Source organism: Lepus europaeus, chromosome 20, assembly GCF_033115175.1.
Source record: "Lepus europaeus isolate LE1 chromosome 20, mLepTim1.pri, whole genome shotgun sequence".
Lineage (NCBI taxonomy): Eukaryota > Metazoa > Chordata > Mammalia > Lagomorpha > Leporidae > Lepus > Lepus europaeus.
Genome location: NC_084846.1, coordinates 63,187,959 through 63,204,959, shown reverse-complemented (window position 1 = coordinate 63,204,959; position 17,001 = coordinate 63,187,959). Strand labels below are relative to the sequence as shown.

Genomic DNA, 17,001 nt, shown 5'->3' with positions numbered 1-17,001 from the left:
CAGACCCCCAGTACATGGGATGCCTGAAACCATGCATTGTCCTGAGCTCTGTGTAGAATTATATTTTTTTCTGCCTGGCACTGCTGCTCACTAGGCTAATCCTCTGCCTGCGGCGCCGGCACACAAGGTTCTAGTCCCAGTTGGGGTGCCGGATTCTTTTTCTTTTTTTTTGACAGGCAGAGTGGATAGTGAGAGAGAGAGACAGAGAGAAAGGTCTTCCTTTTTGCCGTTGGTTCACCCTCCAATGGCCGCTGCGGCCTGCGCATCTCACTGATCCGAAGCCAGGAGCCAGGTGCTTCTCCTGGTCTCCCATGCGGGTGCAGGGCCCAAGGACTTGGGCCATCCTCCACTGCACTCCTGGGCCACAGCAGAGAGCTGGCCTGGAAGAGGGGCAACCGGGATAGAATCCGGTGCCCCAACCGGAAGTAGAACCCGGTGTGCCGGCGCCGCAAGCTGGAGGATTAGCCTGTTAAGCCACGGCGCCAGCCAAGGGGTGCCGGATTCTGTCCCGGTTGCTCCTCTTCCAGGCCAGCTCTCTGCTGTGGCCCGGGAAGGCAGTGGAGGATGGCCCAGGTGCTTGGGCCCTGCACCTGCATGGGAGACCAGGAGGAAGCACCTGGCTCCTGGCTTTGGATCAGCGTGGTGCGCCGGCCGCAGCGGCCATTGGAGGGTGAACCAATGGAAAAGGAAGACCTTTCTCTCTGTCTCTCTCTCTCACTGTCCACTCTGCCTGTCAAAAAAAAAAAAAAAAAAAAAAAGAATTATATTTTTTTCCTACATGTGCATATGTATGATATGGCCTAATTTCTAATCAGACGCAGTAAGAGACCAACAACAACTGGTAATAAGCTAGACCGTTCTAACAGTAGCTGCAACGCAGGTCTGTCTCAGAACACCTTACTGCCCTGTGCTTGCCGTTGCTGTGGTGTGAGGTGACCCAGTGCCTACGTGTGTGTGTGTGTGGGGTTGATGGCGCAGTACTGGGTTGGGTGTCAGGGGCAGGTGGCGCACGTGGCTGGGAGCCTCCACAGCTGAAGCGTTCATGCCGAAACCTTCTGGGAGAGCCGTGGAAGTTGTTGTCTCTGTTTTTCAGTTCCCGGTGTTGCTGCAGAGGTTGCAGCCCTTACCTGTAGGTCGTTGGTCTTCCATTCTTTTGCCTTCTGCACAGTTCGAACACGCTGGCAGGTTTCGGTCATGCTCACTTTGCTGCTTCTGCTTCGGTTTCTCCTGCTGTCGGTGGCTCGGCAAGTTCCTCCCGCTCCTCTCTTGTGAACTCCTGGGCGGCCTTCACTGTGACCTTTGCCCAGCTTGTCTTGCTGCGTGAATGATTCTATTCACCTTTCCATCAAGCCTGTAAAATCATTCGTGGCTTACGGCCACAGGCCCTTCAGCAGGCATTGCACTGCCTGGGTTTAGTTTGTCCACTGCACTTCTGACCACCGTTACCTTGTCGGCCACAGAGAATGATGTCCAGCACCGCGTTCTCTCCAGACCAGGGTCCGCATCGCTTGCTGATGGAGTCAGGGTGGCCTTGATGCGTGGAATGAGGTGCTGATGCAGTGAGTGAGAGATTAAAAAACGTAACCTCAACATTCTCGTTTTCTTGGCAAACAGATTCAGGGCGGCCAGGTGCACTTCCTGTTATTAATAGGATTTTAAATTCTAACCTTTCCTCCTCCAAGTGTTTTTACTTCTGGGCTGAAGCACTGGTGGAACCATTCCATAAACAAGATGGCAGCCACCCACGCGTTGTGATGTGTCGCCAGCACACGGGCAGATCGCTTTTGTTTTTTGTTTTCGAGAGCTCTCATGCTGCTCGCTGGGTGTGCTTTGCCTGCTCTGTTATGTGCCCTGCAGTGGTACCACATGGAGCCAGAGTAAATCCATCCTCTGCCTTCTAGGCCCTGGTGACCCCCTTTGCACCTTAGCAACCAATGCTGTAGTTCTGGGCACCTCATTCAGAAGAGCCCGGTTTCGTCACAGCGGAAGACTGGCCTTGGATGACGTCATCGGCTGCTTCAGCGCTGGTGCAGACGTGGTGGGGACGTGTCCATCAGCAGAGGCAGCCTCTCAGTCCACGCCCATTCCTGCGTCTGTGCAGCTGTCCACTGGGACAGGGAAGCTCGTTGTCGTTCACTTCGGAGGTCCCTTGCTGAAGTCTTCGCAGGGACTCCGTGCTCCTTGGCGTCCTACCCACAAGTGTAATGCCTTTCCCGTCTTCCCTGAGCACTTAGCACGCTGTGGCTGTGGTGTTTGCAGTTTAAGGTGTGCCAGCAGAGCCAGCCCAGAATTCTCTTCCCTTTTGCACAATTTCATGGGTAGAAGATTCACTGGTACTAGGGACCTTAGCAACTGCAAAATGATTTTTTTTCTTATTAAATTGCATGCTTTCACCATTTCACTTAGAGGAAGCCCCTTCACAGCTTCTGCTTCTGCGTTGCCAGCATCACTACTTTAGCCCTTTGGGGCTACTATGAAGTAACATAAGGGCCCCCTGAATGCGGACGTGGGGGTACCGTGGCAGCTGCTGAGTGACTGCCAAGCAGGTAACGTGTGCAGTGAGGGCACGCGTGCTGGGCAGAGGGGATTCAGGTCCTGGGCAGGGCGGAGCAGGGCGGTGTCCTGTGGGATGAAGCTGGAGAGGAGGAGGCAGCTCTGCTCTCCACTGTGCGCCCACGTGCACCACAGTGGGTCCCTCTGCACTCACTCGTGGACGTTTGAGGGCATTTCAGAAAGTTCATAGAAAATAGATTGAAGGATAATGTCATTTTGGTGCAGAGATGTTTTGAAATCCATGCATAGTGTTTTTATAATATGCACTTCCCATGAATATTTTTGGAAGACTCCTCAATGCGTGGGTTTTAAAGTTGTTTTGCATCCAGATTAACTTCTTTTAATCACATTTTCAACAAACTTTTTGAAGCCCCCTTGTCTGTTTTGGGTATATGCCTACGGGAGGAATTGCTGGGGCCTGTGTATCTCCATAGGTAACTTTTGAGCAACTGCTGAAGTGGCTGCATCATTTCACATTTCTGCTGGCTCCAGGTTCTCCACGGCCTCACCAGGACTTTATTGTCTGTAATTCTCTTACTTTTCTAGTTGTAGCTTTCCTACAGGTCTGAAGTAATGAAGTGATATTTCCTTGGGATTTGATTTGCGTTTCCTTAGTAACTTATAAAGTTAACTGTCTTTTCACATGCATATTGTCCACTTACATATCCTTTTTTGGAGAAATGTTTATTAAAGTCTTTCCTCCATGTTTTAATTAGATTAACTTTGTCTGTGTTTTGGATTGTTTTTGCTATTATAAGAGTTCCTTACATATTTTAGATACTGTACCCTTGTCAGATACATGATTTGCAAATACTGTAATTTCTCCCATTATATGGGTTGTCTTTCTGCTTTATTGATATTATCCTTTGATGTGCAAAGGTTTTAAATTTCGATGATGTCTAGTTTATCTTTGCATTGTTGTTCCTTGTACTTTTAGTGTTGTATCAGAGAAATGACTGCCTGACCCCAAACCACACAGATTTACACTCTCCCCTAAGCTTTTGTCATTTTAGCTTTTGCATTTAAGTCTTGGTATATTTTGAGTTCAGAATTTTGTTATGTGAAGGGACTTCAGGAAGTTTGTGGACGAGAGGTTGAGACACTGCTTAGGATGCTCACATCTCATTAGAGTGCCTGGGTTCAGGATCCTGCTCCACTTCGGATTCGACCTTCCTGTTGGTAAGCACCCTGGAAAGTAGCATGTGACGATGCCTTAAGTAGTTGGCCTCTGCCACCCACGTGGGAGGCCTAGATTGAGTTCCAGGATCCTGGAATCTTTTCTGGCCCTGACCTGGCTGTTGTGGGCATTTGGGGAGTAAACCAGGGAGTGGAAAATCTCTTTCTGTCACTCTGCCTTTCAAAAAAAATAATAAGGCCGGCACTGTGGCGTAGCAAGTGGAGCCCGCTGCCTGTGGTGCTGGCATCCCATAAGGATGCTGGTTCAAGTCCCGGCTGCTCCTCTTCCAATCCAGCTCTCTGCTATGGCCTGGAAAAGCAGCAGAAGATGGCCCAAGTGCTTGGGCCCCTGCACCCACGTGGGAGACCCAGAAGAAGCTCCTGGCTCCTGGCTTAGATCAGCTCAGTTCCAGCCATTGCAGCCATTTGGGGAGTGAACTGGTGATTGGAAGACTCCTCTCTCTCTCCCCATCTCTTCCCCCCCCCCCCCAACTCTCCCTCTCTCCCTCTCCCTCTCCCTCTCCCTCTCCCTCACCCTCACCCTCACCCTCTCCCTCTCTCTCTCTCTCCCTCCCTCCCTCCCTCCCTCCCTCTCCCCCTTTCTTCCTCTCTCCCCCTTCCTCCCTCCCTCCCTCTCTCCCCCTCTGCCTCTGTGTAACTCTGCCTTTCAAATAGATAAATCTTTAAAAAATACTAATAAACAATTTTTTTTAAAGTTTGGGAAAATGGAATTAAAAGCCAAAAGTAAAAATAAACTTTATTTTTCAGTGAACTCTATCTAGTTCAAAACACAGTGAGTCCATCCCTGAGTCACTGCGTGTGCTGGGAATTTAACTCTGTCAGTGCTGTAGTTTTTACTTTATTAACTGAAGGAAAATGGGTGCCCTTCAAAAATGTTTTATTTTATAAAATTTGTTTATCGTATTTGAAATACAAAGTTACAGAGAGAGGAGAGAGTGAGAGGGAGAGAGAGAGAGATCTTCCATCTGCTGCTTCACTCCCCAGATGGCCACAACAGCTGGAGTTGAGCTGGACCAAAGCGAGGAGCCAGGAGCTGCTTCTGGGTCCTCCATGTGGGTGCAGGGGCCCAAGCACTTGGGCCATTCTCCTCTGCTGTTTTCCCAGGTGCATTAATAGGGAGCTGATCGGAAGTGGAACAGCCAGGAATCGAACTGGCGCTGCAGGTAGCGTCCTAGCCTCTGCCACAGCGCCGGACCCTAAAGACTTTTTTTTTTTTTTGACAGGCAGAGTGGACAGTGAGAGAGAGAGACGAGAGAAAGGTCTTCCTTTTGCCGTTGGTTCACCCTCCAATGGCCGCCGCGGCCGGCGCACCGCGCTGATCCGAAGGCAGGAGCCAGGTGCTTCCTCCTGGTCTCCCATGCAGGTGCAGGGTCCAAGCACTTGGGCCATCCTCCACTGCACTCCCAGGCCACAGCAGAGAGCTGGCCTGGAAGAGGGGCAACCGGGACAGAATCCGGCGCCCCGACCGGGACTAGAACCCGGTGTGCCGGCGCCGCAGGTGGAGGATTAGCCTAGTGAGCCGTGGCGCTGGCCAAGACGTTTTTATGATTAGGGAATAGAAGTCCGGAGGAGCCACATCAGGATCCGGCTGACTGCCCTTGCTTGATAAGAAACGTGAGCAGGGCGTTGTGTGCTGAGGACTTTGTGATGAAGCTCTGCTGAGGTTTGCACTGTAGCTGTGGCGGACGTTCTCAAAACACTGTCATAATAAAACATGAGCCCTGGCCTTCAGAAGGTCAACGGCAAAACGCTTCAAACATCTCCAGAGATTGTGGCCATGACCTTTGCTCTTCCTCCACGTGGGTGCAGGGCCCAAGCACCATCCTCCACTGCTTTCCCAGGCACATTTGCAGGGAGCTGGATTGGAAGTGGAGCAGCCGGGACCTGAACCGGCGCCCGTATGGGATGCGGCGATGTGGCATGGCGGGTAAAGCCACCACCTGCGGTGCCGCCCCGACCAGTTTGTTCTTTGAGTGCACTTATTCCATCTCTTGGTGGTGCTTTGTCGCAGGATTGTGCTGTGAGAGGCGTCTTTCATCTCCTGTTACTGTTGCTGGAAGAGATGCTTTAGGCTCTGGATCCCACTCACTGCAGCTGTGCACTGGAAGCCCTGCCCTTGACTGCGGTGGATCTGGGTGCACAGTTTTGACAGTCACTGAGCAGGAAGTTTGTCCCACTTGAATTTTTCTGTCAGAATTTTGTCAGCTGCACAGTTGAGATGCCTGTGGTGTTGGCTGTTGTTTTACTGTGAATTGTTGGCCTTTTCAGTTAGGGAACAAACAAGATGGATTTTTTTTCCTTGCAAATTGGTGGTGGATGTTCTGTCGCTGTGGGCATCATCACATCCCTTCTTGAAACAAGTTACCCAATTTTTTTAAACTTTTTTTTTTTTAAAGATTTATTTATTTATTTGAAAGAGTTACAGAGAGGCAGAGAGAGCAAGCGAGAGAGATCTTCCATCCATTGGTTCATTCCCCAAATGGCCTTAATTGTCAGAGCCAGGCCAATCAGAAGCAGGGAGCCAGGAGCTTCTTCTGGGTCTCCCACATGGATGCAGGGTCCAAGCACTTGGGCCATCTTCCACTGCTTTCCCAGGCCATAGCAGAGAGCTGGGTCGAAAGTGGAGCAGTCGGGTCTGGAACCAGTGCCCATGTGGGATGCCAGCACTGCAGGTGACAGCTTTACCTGCTACCCCACAGTTTCGGTCTCTGAACTTTTTTTTTTTTTTTTTTTTAAAGTTTTCTTTATTTAGAGTTGGGAAAGAGGAGGGAAGGGAGGAAGAGAGAGGGAGAAAGAGCAGCTTATATAGAGAGATTCTCCATCCTCTGGTCTCAACTGTCCATAACTGCCAGGGGTGGGCCAAGCGGGAGCCAGGAGCTTCTTCTGGGTCTGCCATGTGTGTGTCAGGGGCTCAAGTGCTTTGGCCATCCTTTGCCTCTTTCCCAGGTACATCAGCAGGGAGCTGGATCTGAAGCAGAGCAGCCAGGAACAAACTGGCATCCATGTGACGTGAATCTGCCTTGGCCTTGACTTCTCGGTCAGGTAGTGTTGAGGCCACCCACAGATGAGCATTTGAGGCTTCCCCGGGTCCTCCCGGGAATGCAGCGAGCCCTGCACAGCCGTGTGTCCTCCTGGTTCGCAGGAATACGTCAGCGCTTTCCAGTGATCACACAGACGCTTGGCTTCCGTTTGTTGGCCTCGATGGTTAACACTTGCCACATCAGGCAGCTGTGACGTGAACATACTTGTTCTTAATTGCTTTCAACAAATAGTCCCCAGGCAAAAGGCCTTTCTAAGTCTGGTCAGAACACAGGCTTGTAGGTGGAGCCCTCCAGGGAGCCATCAGACAGGTCACATAGTAACAGGCCTAGGGGACGGAGCGTGCAGAGTTCCAGCTCTGGGGGCGTCTGACGGCTCCAGTGCACCAGGGTTGTGCATTGCCAAGGGGCTGGGGAGTGTCCCAGAGCTCATGGTTCTTATTCAGATGCAGTTGTTTTTGTAGAATAAATGTTTCTGGGTTTCCACATACCTTTGGTTAGTCTCCAGGTTCATAAGAAGTTGGTTGGTTTTGATAGTTTTGGTCAATTTTCTTGGTGCTTTTATGAAGGAACACTTTTGTAGAGGTTCTTACTCCACCATTTTCACTGATACCTTTTGGGTTAGGAATTTCTTATATGGTTTTTGTTTTCCTGGAGTGTTTTTTTTTTTTAACATTTATTTATTGATTTATTTGAAAGGGGCAGTTACAGAGAAGGAGACACGCACAGATATCTTTCATCCACTGGTTCACTCCCTTAGTAGTAGTGGCAGCCACGTCTAGGCCAGGCCAAAGCCAGGACCAGGAACTCCATCCTGGTCTCCCATATGGGTGGCAGGGACCCAGGTTTGGGACATCTTCCTCTGCGTCCCGGATGTATCAGCAGGAGGCTGGATTGGAAGTAGGGCAGCCAAGACTCAAACTGGCACTTAGTAGAAGATGCCAGCATCGCAAAAAGCAGCTTTACCCTCTGTGCCACTTGCCAGCTCCGCCTGGGGTCTCTTGCTGCCTCCTAATCCTGTTCTCAGAAATGCTGTACCTCGATCATAATCTTAGACCTATCCAGGCTCTCACTCCTGTGTCCCCTGGTACACCTTCTCCCTGAAGATTGCTCACCTCCTGGTCCTGTCCCACCGGCTGCGCTCCGGCTCTGCTGTCCAGTTTCCATCTGGAGCTCTCTCCTGCACTCCCGGAGCAGGCAGGATCCCAGCTGGATATGCTGCCGCTTGGTTCTCTCATGAGTTTGTGTAAGTTGTCTTTCATTCATCCTGCTCAGCTCTTTCAATCTAAAGGCACATTTCCTTCACTTCTGGATACCATGTTAATAGCTTGTCTTCACCTTGATTTCTTTGATTTCTGTCTTCCAGGATATTGTTCATTCTTGCATTCTCTCTTTTTGGTCTGTTTTTCTATTTTCATATTTTATTTGGATTCTGTAATGAACAGCATCTTAGATCTCTGTGAAGATATAAAACAAATATATATGTATATTTTAAAGATCATATTTATTTATTTGAGAGGTAGAGTTACAGACAGTGAGAGGGAGAAACAGAGAGAGAGAGATCTTCCATCCGCTGGTTTACTCCCCAAATGGCTGCAATGGCCAGAGCTGAGCTGATCCGAAGCCAGGAGCCAGGAGCTTTTTCCAGGTCTCCCACACGGGTGCAGGGCCCTAGGACTTGGGCCATCTTCTGCTGCTTTCCTAGGCCAGAGCAGAGAGCTGGATGAGAAGTGGAGCAGCCGGGACTCGAACCGGTGCCCAAATAAGATGCTGGCGCTGCAGGCAGAGGATTAACCTACTGTGCCATGGTGCTGGCCCCACAAATATTTTTAAATGGTTTTGTTGTTTTCTTTATTTAAGCCTCTGTTTTCATGCTGCTGGTTTTCCTCATAAGATGTGACCCTCAATTCCCTGGTATTTTTTGGTACCAAAAAATGCTTGTGTGCGTTCTGACGTGGGATGACGTTGCTGCCCTCGTCACGTGCTGAGGGGCGTTCCTCCCTGCTGGAGCGGAGCTCAGCAGTCGGGCCGAGGCCGTCCGTGCTCGTCTCGGTGCCGGGGGCAGCAGGACTCCCGGAGCCCAGGTGTCCGCCGAGACTGCTCAGTGCTAACAGTGCTGTGTAGAAACAGTGGGGTCCTGTCCTCTGCCCCCATAGCTGTCCCCACCTGTGTCCTGACCTTGCTCTTCCCACACCTGCTGACTCCCAGCCAGATCCAACCTGCGGCCGTGGTTCTTGGGAGAGGTCTGTCCTGTGGAGTCCTACCGCACCTCTTCCTCCATAGACCTGCTGACATCTGCTCCTGGCCTCCCACTCCTCCCCGCCTTTCACTGGTGGTCCAGGGTTCTTCTCGTTGTTGAGGCCAGAGGTCAGGGAGGTGGCCGCTTGTCCTTGTGGCACCTGCAGCCGGCACTCCTGGAAGCACCTGTTGTCTGGCGCGCTCCCTCAGTGATACGGTTCCTCCCCGATGGGCAGCGTGAGAAGTTTGCCCAGAGGTGATGCCGTGCTGGGTGAAGCCGTGTTAGCCGGAGGAACCTGGCTCCCTGTCAGGTGCTCAGCAGTCATGACTAGACGTGACCTGCCCCAGGCTTTGTCTGAGTCCATCCAGGAGTGAGCCAGGCTGGTTGGTTGGCTGATGTTTCTTTTGCTGTTAGGAGGCAGGAAGCGAGGTGTGGTTGTGCCCCTGACTTGACAGAACCAGCCAGGGAAGCAGATTTTCCAGCTGCTCTGTTTTCCCAAGAGAGATCAGCAGATGGACCTGCCGACTCCTGGGAAGAGGCCCCCGGAGGCTGCACCTGGATTGGTGGTGCAGCCACAGCAAGCGGGGGGAGGGGGGTCCTGGCTGCGTCCACACGGGGACACGTGCCCCCTCGGGTAGCTCTTGGTCACCTCCTCCTCTGTGGGAGCTCAGGAGCCCGTCTTCAGTTAGAATTGCCTGTTGGTGGCGGCCCCCATGGGGCACTTCTCCACGTTGTCCCTCACTCATGGATGTTGGCACACTATTCTGTTTTACTGGCAAATGCTAAACCCTAGTGGGAGGATCTGTAACTTGGAGAAGTTTTCTGAGCAATTAATGAGCACCTGCCAAGTAGCATGGGCGAGTAGCCTCCAAATAGTTTTGATTCCATACACCGGATGATGGAAAAACCCTCACCCCGGCCAGTGCCGCGGCTCAATAGGCTAATCCTCTGCCTTGCAGCGCCGGCACACCGGGTTCTAGTCCCGGTCGGGGCGCCGGATTCTGTCCCAGTTTGTCCCTCTTCCAGGCCAGCTCTCTGCTGTGGCCAGGAGTGCAGTGGAGGATGGCCCAAGTGCTTGGGTCCTGCACCCCATGGGAGACCAGGAGAAGCACCTGGCTCCTGCCATCGGATCAGCGTGGTGCGCCGGCCGCAGCGCGCCAGCCGCGGCGGCCATTGGAGGGTGAACCAATGGCAAAGGAAGACCTTTCTCTCTGTCTCTCTCTCTCACTGTCCACTCTGCCTGTCAAAAAAAAAACAAAAACAAAAACAAAAAAAACCCTCACCCCACTGAGTATCTGTATCACGCAGACTGAGGTGGAGCATCCTGAATCCCAGAGTCCGGTTCATGCCTTGACACTCTAAACGCAGATGTGGGGAGCATTTCAGACTTCAGACCGGGGGCGCTCAGATGGTGCAGTCTCCGCAAATATTCTGAAATCCAGAGAATTCTGAAATCTGAATACTTGCGGCCCAAACACAAGCAGTACTGTTAGGAAACTTCCTTATGAAACATAGATTTTGGCAGTTTACATTCTTTTCCACTTGATCTCAGTCTACATCTTTCTTCCTCTTCTAGTTACTACTCTAGGAAACTCCTGAGGGTACGAACCCGGCACCTCCAGTGCAGGGTGGAGACAGACGCGGGCGGGGCTGAGGGGAGGGTGAGCTAAAGGAACTGGCCTGTGTCCGGGGTGAAGGCTGAGCTGTGACCCCACGCCTGTGGCTGCTCTCGAGAGGAGCAGCCATGTGTGTGTGTCACAGGCCATCTGGGCAAGCAGTCCCCATGCGCGTCACTTGGCTGTCCTGGTGCCGTGGGCCAGGGCTGGCTGCGGCAGCTTCCAGGTCACCAGAATGGAGACACGGGAAACACCCACACCCCATCTCCCGTGTTCACCTCCGCCACAAGAACTGGAAGAGAGAAGGGGGCCGGGCAGAGAACCCACAGCTCCCACCACGACCGGCTGCTCCCAGCTAGGTCGGGGAGGGTCTGCTGGGACTCGCCCCTGGCGGTTTGCAGCTGCTCTGAGTGTGGCTCAGGCCGGGGGAGCCCTACCCGCGGCAGGGTTGGAAGCCGCGTCCCCCACTTGGGTGCAGCTGCCCGTGGCCACACTCGCGAGTGAGGTGCTTTTCTTGTGTGTGTTCCCAGGTCTCAGTGGCCCTGAGCAGCGGCTCCATGCGTGTGGCTGTGCTGGAGGGCGCCGGGGAGCGTGTCCTCATGGAAGGGAAGCTCACCCACAAGATCAACACCGAGAGTTCCCTGTGGAGCCTGGAGCCGGGCAAGTGCGTCCTGGTAAGTGCAGGCCCTGTGGTAGCACACTGAGCCCTCCTGCACGGGCAGTGGGGGGCACGGATTTCTCTGGCCTCAGTGGGCCTTCCTTTCTGCGGCCTTGGGTCCCCGGGTCGTTGTTGTTCCCGAGAGCTAGCTGTCCTCACATCTGAGGTAAAACCCAGTCTACAGAGAAGCAAAAGGCAGGTGCACTCCCAGACACCAGTGTAGGAGTGTTGGCCAGGGGCAGGTGGACACGGCTTGGGGCCTGTCGCGGTGAGGTGACGGTGGGCCCCCAGGTACCAGGAGCAGGTTCGCTGGCAAGCTGGTGGTACCAGGAGCAGGCTCGCTGGCCAGCTGGTGGCAGCTCAGTGCCCTGTTAGTGGCGACTGTGGAGCCAGCCGAGCTGGGCTTTCTGCAGGACCCCGCGGGGCCACAGAGCTTGCTCCCACCGGGGTGTTTAACCCCCAGCATGGGAAAAAGGATGAAGATGAAAAGAAGAATAGTAAGACTTTGGTCAAAAACCAGCAGAATTTTGCACCAGTCCAGGCATCTTTTTCTTGGGCACAAAGCGTGCAGTGAAGCGAGAAGCAGGAGTCTGTCTCCATGTCCGTGTGATGGGCAGGTGTGGGGCTCTCTCTGGGCTGTGCTGGCCCGGGCTGGCCTTCCAGGCAGACAGCCCCTCGGCCCGGGACGGAGCTGGCGAGCTCGCTCAGGGCTGCAGGGAGCTGGGCCGGTGGCAGCACACACAGCCCTAGTCCTCGTGACGCTCAGCCTCCTCACGCTCCCCGTGCGTGCTTCATCCCAGCTGGGGTCTCCTGGGGCCCTGCGAGCCCTCCTCGCCTGGCCGCGTCACACAGGAGCCAGCGGAGTCCCTGCCTGACATGCAAGTGACGCCCTCGTCGCCCGTCTCTGGGCCTCTAGACTCGGGCTTGGGCTCTGTCGGGACGGTAATCTGTGCACTGAGGATGGCTTTTGCTCCTTGCGAGATCTCTACGAAAGCACGGTTCTTACTGTGGAGCTCACTCGGAAGGGCGTTGTCGGCACACGTGGCTCTGAGGCTACCCGCCTTTGTTCTGCGCCCTGCGGCTTGCGGGTCCAAGTGGAGTAGGAAGGGCTGCGGGCGCCCCTGACCGAGTGTGTGCGTGGGCTGGACTCCGAGGGGCCTCACAGTGCTCCTTGGTTCTCCGCACGTTCACCTCGTAGGTCAGGACACAGAGGTCTGGAAGGCGGCCGGCCTGGACCCCGGCCCACAGCTGCCTGGTTCCCCAGCCCGGCCTCTGGGGCTGCCAAGCTGCTCCCTCCCGCTGCAGGGCTTCCTGGAGGAGGCCAGGGGAGGGGAGCTGGTTTGGGTGGGCCTCAGAGGCCCTGTGTCCAGGCTTCCTCTGTGCCCCAGCTGCCATCCGTTTCTCAAGTTTGTTTTTGAGGCACCTCTGCCCAGAGCTTCAGGCAGAAACAGAGCCAGCTACAGGCCGGAGGCAGCTGTGCCGACCCCTGCTGGCTCTGCAGGAGGTACCAGCACATGGTAGATTTCTCATGTGACCCCTCACTTGTGCATGATTGGCTCCCTAGCCAGCACAGGCCTGCGTGCACACCCTGGGTTGCCTGTGAAACGGCTGGGGCTTTGCCTGCTGCCAACGCCTCCCGGCCATGCAGCCTTGAGCCCAGTGAATGTGTGTGTGACAGATACTACTATTTTTTTTTTTTTTTAAAGATTTATTTATTTGAAAGGCAGAGTTAAAGGGTGGCAGGGGAAGGAGGAAGAGACAGGCTTCTCCCATCTGCCAGTTCACTCCTCAAATGGCTACAACAGCTGGAGCTGGGCCAATCCAAAACCGGGAGCCAGGAGCTTCTTCCAGGTCTCCCACATAGCTGCAGGGACCCAAACACTTGGACCATCTTCTGCTGCTTTTCCAGGTGCATAAACAGGGAGCTGGATGGAAATTGGAACAGCTGGGACTTGAACTGGTGCCCGTCTGGGATGCCAGCACCACAGGTGGTGGCTTAACCCAGTATGCCACGATGCCTGCCATGCTATTTTTTTTTAATAAATTGAAAAAATGTTTATCTGAAAGGCAGAGACACACAGATCTTCCATCCCCTGGTTCATTCCCTAAATGTCAAAACAGCCCAGGCTAGGCCAGGTTGAAACCAGGATCCTGGAACACCATCCAGGTTTCCCACGTGGTGGCAGTACTGAAGTCCTTGAGCCATCACCTGTTTGTCCCGGGTACGTTAGAAGGAAGTTGGATTGGACGTGGAGTAGCTAGGACTTGAACTGCATTTCCAGTGTAAGATGCAGGAATCTCAAGCGTAACCCACTGAGCCACAGTGCCCGCCCTGGATGTGACTCACTCCTCAACAGCTGCAGTGGCTGGGGCTGGGCCAGCCTGAAGCCAGGAGCCAGCAAGTGCATCTGTATCTCCATCATCTGTGGCTTTCTGAGACACATCAGCAGGAAACTGCATTGGAATCAGAGCATCTGGGACTTGAACCGGCACTCCAATGTGGGATGCCAGTGTTGCAGGCGACGGCGTAACCTGCTGTACCACAAACACTGGCCCCTAATTTTCTTTCTTTCTTTTTTTTTTTTGGAGAGACAGACTGAGATAGAGCGAGTAGGCTTTCCCGTTCGCGGGTTCATTCCCCAGACACCTACAATGGCTGGGGCTGGCTCAGTCCGGGTCCCCCCGCTGGGTGGCAGGAACCCGTAGGGTCTGCATTAGTGGGGAAGCTGGCGTGAGACAGTGGAGCCAGGATTCCAGCTCAGGCACTCCGGTGCGGGGCGCAGGGTCTCAGCCACCGTCTTAGCTGCCGGATGCGCCCCATGCCCTGGTTGGACCACCCGCTGTTGGTGCTGTTTTGGGACCCTTTCCCTTCTGACATGGTACTGTGACCTGATGAGCAGATGGTTTTGCCCTTGAAGATCTGTGTCTCCCGGGGCTCCATGTCTGCCATGTGGGCCCAGTGTGCTGTCCCCCTGAGCATGTGTGTACGCAGAGGGCTTTGCTGGGGAGCTGGGGGCTGGCCCCGGCCTCCTCGTGCTTCGGTTGAGGCCGAGTGCCTGGCCCAGCTGAACTCTCCTTTCTTGGTTTCTGTGGCTGAGCGCCCAGCCGTGTGTAGACGGGCTGGCCAAGGAGAGTAGAAAGAGGGGCCGTGGAGGGGGCCTGCGCATGCAGCCTCATTTGGAGAAAGGGACTGAAGCTCAGGCTCCTGGAGTGCGATCGTCATGGATTACCCAGGTGGGCCCTGAATCCACTGACAGGTGTTCTTGTCAGAAACAGGCGGGGAGACACAGAGGAGAGAGGGCCATGGGGCAGGGAATAGAGTGATGTGGCCACAAGGCCAGGGACATGACAGCCACCAGGAACTGGGACAGCAGGAGGGACCCTTTGCTGGCACTTTCCTGGGAGTGCGGCACTGCTCCGCTAGGCAGGCAGAGAGGCCTGGGTGCTTTCAGGCCCGGGCAGCCACCCCAGGACACTCGGCAGGGCAGGAGGACGCATAAGGGCAGAGAGGTGAGGGGCGGCTCCTGGAGCTGTCCCTGTCTGCACGACTCCTCACTTAGAGCCATGGATCCTCTTCTTCCCGCAGGCCAGTGCAGACGGCTGCTAGCTTCCCCTGTCCCCTCCCCTGTGCTGTGGGTCCCTCATCAGACAGCCGGGGTGGCAGGGGTGGCAGCTAAAACCGTGTGACAGCTCCTGCCTCCCCCTCCTCCCTCCCACACTGCAGAATGTTAAATGAGACTTCTTGACTCAGGCAAGCTCCCTGCTTGGTTACGGGGACATGAAATTGGCCATGGCAACGGCTCTGCCTCCTGCCGCGCCTTGTTCAGGCCCAGAAGCCGGGCACATGGTGCACACGTTGTCCTCGGCTTGCCTCCTTCAGGGAACTGGCAGCCATGGGCAGCCATGGGCAGCCGTGTACGCTGGGGACGTATCATGCGTGAGGGGACGCTGTCCACACACGTCTTCATGTGCCAATGCCACGCACACAAGGGGGCGCACATCGCAGAGTAGCCCCAGCACACGATCCTGAGCAGTCAGCCTGGAGGCATGGCCCGAGGCCTGCCTGGGTGTGGGGCCCACCATTGCCAATCGGCCTGGAGGCATGGCCCGAGGCCTGCCTGGGTGTGGGGCCCACCATTGCCAAGCCCCACGAGAGCTCCTGTCCAAGCCGTGTCCTCTCCCCGCCCACCTATTTAGGCAACTTCCTGAAGTCATCTCCCAAAAGCAGGCGATTGCGGGCTGTGTGCTGTTTGCCCTGGCTCTCCCCACAGGACCAGAGCTGGGGACGTCACCAGCGTGCGTCCCCATTGGCGTGGGCTTCCAAATATTCGCCTGTTTTTGCCAGTTTATCTGGATCCCTCCAGTGTGTCTCTTGGTGTCTTGTGTGGATGCAGCGTTCTGCCGTCCGCCTCTGCTGATGGCCGGACCACCTGCACCCGCTGGCAGCCCTTCCCTGCCTCGCCAGCAGGTCTGGATGTGTGAAAGCCATCTCCTAGGACTCCATCTCATGGGTGAAATTCAGAGTGGAGATGAGATGGGATTTCTGCAGGTGCTGTAGCCTCTCTGTCCAGAGCCCAAGCCTGGGAGGGAGTGTGTGGAGAGAGACGGGAGCCCTGTAGCCTTCGGTGTGACGCGCTCTCCTGGGAGCCCCAGCACCTGCAGTGGAGTCAGGATCCTGCATGTGGTGTCCTGGCCCTCCATCCTGGCAGGGAAGGGGTGGGGCCTGGGGATTAAGCAGACGGCCAGAGGCAGCTTGCTTCAAATGGCAGGGGCAGGGAAGAAAGGTTTGGTGCCAGCCCAAGGTATCCCAGGGCAGATGTGCTGTGGGAGGAGAGAGGGTGTAGCGTGGCCTCCCCCATCATCCCTGCTGCCCACGTGGAGCCCAGGAGCCTCCTGACTCCAGCCCACCCAGACTGTGGCTCTGATCTGTCTGGCCTGTGCAGTGTTTTGTTTTTAAACTCAATAAAATAGTTGAGGGAGTGGGCATTTAACTTAGTGGTTAAGGTGTGTGTGTCCATCAGAGTGGGTGGATTGGACTCCCCGCTCTGCTCCTGACTCCAGGTTCCTGCTAATGCAGACCTGGGGAGCAGCGGGGATGGCTGCCGTGGTTGAGTCCCTGCCACCCACTCTGGGGACCTGGAGTGTGTTCCCAGCTCTTGGCTCCTGCCCTGGCTGTTGTGAGCATTTGTGGCATGAACCAGCAGTGGAGGGCTCTGTCTCTGTATTTCTTAAATAAGTCAAAAAGTTTAAAAATTAGCTGATAGCATTAAAGATGGGGTTTGCCTGCCCAGGTCCGGCCTGTGGCAGAGCAAGGGCAGCCTCATGTGGCCACAATCTCCTGGGCAGTGGTGCTGCCCCCAGCAGGAGCCTGGCAGCCCCTCACCCTGTTGCCTCCCCCATGTGTGCACTGTTCCAAGGTGCTTTCCTGGAAGGAGCGACCTATGGTGCTCCCCAAGTCTCTGCCCCAAGTTGGTCACTTGGGTGGCTGCAAAGTGTGCAGTGTCCTTGCTGGGCACATTGCCTCCCAAGGAGGCTCCTTGGCTAAGGAAGGAAAGGGGTGTGGATGCCAGGGAGTCCCTGGCACGGACTGGGGGCCGAGTGGAGTTTGTACTTGCTGGCAGCATCGAGGTTACTCCCCGGGGACACGCTTGGAGCACCATTGAACTCACAGTCCAGGCTCCCTCCTGAAGGCAAAGGGTA

At 54.8% G+C, this 17,001-nt stretch overlaps 1 protein-coding gene across 1 annotated transcript in view; it reads left to right on the top strand.

The window, feature by feature from the left end:
- Positions 1-17,001, top strand: part of NUDCD3 (NudC domain containing 3) — a 97,097-nt gene that overhangs the window by 68,063 nt on the left and 12,033 nt on the right. Inside the window, exon 4 of the mRNA XM_062178177.1 lies at positions 11,174-11,317. Coding sequence (XP_062034161.1) covers positions 11,174-11,317 — 144 coding nt within the window. The remainder of the gene's footprint in view (positions 1-11,173; positions 11,318-17,001) is intronic.